Here is a 3,385-nt window from a genome sequence, read left to right as displayed (position 1 = left end):
AAATTCTCTAAAGCCAATCAATTCTGAGATCCGTATCTCAGGAAAGAGACGAGTCATCCCCATTGTATAAGGCAACCCCCCAAATTGGATAAGGCGAGGAAGAAAAACTTACTGCCTAAACATTCACAAGATTACTAGAGAGAAACACATAACTGACTTGATCGTCAGAGCTTCCTTATAGTCGGAACCACTCTAGCCAATGAACCTCTAACATCTTTTGTGAGTTTTCTAGGATTGTCAGTGGGATTATACATTATTGATTATGTAATTATGCCCCTGTGGGGGAAAATTCCCACAATTAATAATTCAGGATAGGGGGCCACCAATAATTCTACAAAACCCACATGAGTTGTTAGAAGTTCCCGGACTAAAGGGGTTTTAGTCAAGGAAGTTTCGACGATCAAATCAGTCATATATTCTTCAGAGAAATATATATAGATTTGTTTGGTAGAGCGGATGGATTGATTTTCATTGCTAGCGGAAAAACTGAGCTTAAAGTTGTGTAATATGCTATAATAAGGTATTTGACGAACTTAAAGCTGATGTAGCAGAAAAACTGTTGAATAAATTGTGTAGTGTTTGGTAAATTATCAAATAATTTTCTTTTTTTTTTTATATATTTCGTATTAATAAGTTCTAATAGTTTCTTAACATTAATAAATAAAAATGCTCATATTTCAATTTAAACTTTTAATATATTACAATCATTATTTAATGATTTTGTTATTGAAAATAATTTGAATTATGAATATAATATTTTAAAATTATAATTTATTATGTAATATGAGATAAAAATGTTAAGTAGAATACTAATATAAATTTTCTTAAGTACAATTAATAAAGAAATGTTATGTTAAAAAATTGTTAAGTAAAATAATAATATATATTTTTTAAGTAAAATTAATAAAAAATGTTAAGGGTCCCCTTTTATAGTAGTTTGAAGACGTTGGTTATGGGGAGATCATGGATCTCTCCACATTAAATGTTGAGATCGTGGATGAGAACGAGGGTTGATGGACCTAGCATTTACTCCACTCGTAACTGACCTCTTTCTGAGCCCATGAACGTGGGCGTGCTCTTCGTACCGAGCATAGGTGCTCGGTTGACGCTACATGTATGGACACATGTCATGCTCTCATTGGAGGTTCTTTTGGGTATCATCAATATTTATTTTGATTAATTAAATAAAGCATCGATACCAGATTGATTCTGATTGCTCATATGAGTTTTATAGCTCAACAGTTTAGATAGAAAGTCATGAATCAAGGTTTGGAGAAGTCACTAGGGTTGCAAAGGATAAGGAGGCTACAAAAGGATTAAATCTAAGTCTTGGATTTTGAATTTTTCAATACTTAATTGTTTCAGTTTTCTTCTTTTTGGTAAATGAAAGTCATGTTACTGTTTGCAGAAGTATATCCCCCATCCATAACAAGATTGTGTGCAGTTATGAAACCAGAATCTTCACTGGCAAGAAACAATGCAGCTTGTGCCACATCTTCTAGTGTTCCACCTCTCCCCTTCAGCAGACTTCCTCTCTCCCCGACGATGTTACTCACGTCTTCCGGCCCAATGTCTGTCTTCCCAAGGATTTTTCTGTAGGCATCGACAAGCATCTCTGAGGGGACACCATGCGGAGAAATGCAACTCACTCGAATTCCATGAACCCCCAACTCACAAGCAGTGCTTCTTGCCAATCCAATTATAGCCTCTTTCGATGATGTGTAGGCGTGCGATCCGAGGCCTCCCATTAAAGCTGCAGAGCTTGATGTACAAATGATACTCCCTCCTTTTTGGCCTTGAATCATAGCCCTCGCTGCGTGCTTGATTCCATGTACAATCCCATTCACATTGACTGACAAGAGATGCTTGAATTTCTCGATGTCTATATTGGTGATGCTCCCTCCATAGCCAGGAATTCCTGCATTGTTGAACATGATGTCTAGTCTGCCTTTCCATTCTAATGCTAGCTGCACCGCTGATTCAACATCCGCTTCATTCATAACATCGCAGTGTATGTATCGGCCTCTTATGGACTCAGCGAGGTTCACCCCTAGATCGTCGAGTATGTCAGCAATGACAACATGAGCCCCATTTTGCGCAAAAGGTTTTGCTGTGGCTGCTCCAATTCCTCTTGCACCACCAGTTATTACAGCAACTTTGCCTGTTAACTTCTTGGTTGACAACCCCTGCATCTGAACTTTTGTCTCCATAATGGTGCCTTGAACACTTAACCAAATTGCATTATATGCGGTGGTTTGAATGCCACAAAGATTAAAGAACGAGATTCTTTGGGTGTTCTTTGCAATTAGTTTGTTTACTCCGACACACTCTTTGTATTCCTTATAACTACATCCAAACCATAAGTCGGCAGCCTTTATGAGTTCAGTTTTGGCTTGTCTAATTCCCAACAGCTGACTGCCTTCCCCAATTATGAATTTTAGGTCACTATTTTAGTAGTAAACTATTAGTTCATTGTTGAGGAAGTAAGCAAATGTTAGTCACCTAACAAATACTATCTCTATAGTAAATTCGGCGCATGAAGTTTCTCGAGTAAAGAATTTTTTTTCCCTAGGGTAGAATTTTTTATATTTTTCATCTCCTTTTAATTCATTAGAATCAACAAAATCCCAAAAACATGGTCATATATTAATGGATAAGTAGATCCTTATAATTTTATTGATGCAGACAAGAAATACTTTATTTTCGTACGCGGATTCAGGATTCGAACTCCCCATAAATTTTTATTTGATTGTTTATATGACAGCATTCTTGAGGATTATTGTTACTTCCACCACTTTTGATTTCTTCTTGGAATTTTCTTTTTGTAAGATGATCTAAGCATCAAATATGAACAAAATCCAAAGTTAACAACTTTCCAAGATCAAATGCATACTAATCCTTCTTGAGAGAGAGAGCCTTTTTGGAGAGTTTCTATATCTATTTTCTATCTTAGTATTGCTATGCAAAGAAAGTGCACACTCATGGGGTTGTAACTCCCCTTGGGACTTCCCTACAACTGCCATGTGAAGTTGTAACTTCACAAGAAGGGTTTTGATCCATCTTGGGTGTCCTCTAATAAAAAAATAATAGATCTACATTTTTGGGAAAAAACTCTTCAGAATTTTTTTAGCCAAAATAAATCATATATTAATTAACTGAAAATTAAAATGATATTGTATGAGAACATTGAGTCATTGAACATAAATCATCACCACTCTCTTTTTTTATGTAAGTTCTATCAACATAAATCAAATTATATGAGTTGAATTGAGTTTGATAGTTTGTAACTTTATAATTGTGGGATGGACTGCCAAGTTAGGCTATAAATTAATAACAAGTCAATGCTGGATTGAAGTTTTGAAGAGGTGATATGAGATGCGAAGTT

At 35.6% G+C, this 3,385-nt stretch overlaps 1 protein-coding gene across 1 annotated transcript; it reads right to left on the bottom strand.

The window, feature by feature from the left end:
- Positions 1 to 1,361: 1,361 nt before the first annotated feature.
- LOC119998559 (short-chain dehydrogenase reductase ATA1-like) lies at positions 1,362 to 2,311 on the bottom strand. Its single transcript, XM_038845906.1, has one exon. It carries the CDS (start codon positions 2,208 to 2,210, stop codon positions 1,362 to 1,364), a length of 849 nt encoding a protein of 282 aa, XP_038701834.1. The 5' UTR covers positions 2,211 to 2,311.
- Between the last annotated feature and the right edge of the window lie 1,074 nt (positions 2,312 to 3,385).

Source organism: Tripterygium wilfordii, chromosome 5, assembly GCF_013401445.1.
Source record: "Tripterygium wilfordii isolate XIE 37 chromosome 5, ASM1340144v1, whole genome shotgun sequence".
Lineage (NCBI taxonomy): Eukaryota > Viridiplantae > Streptophyta > Magnoliopsida > Celastrales > Celastraceae > Tripterygium > Tripterygium wilfordii.
This window is presented reverse-complemented; position numbering and strand designations above follow the sequence as displayed.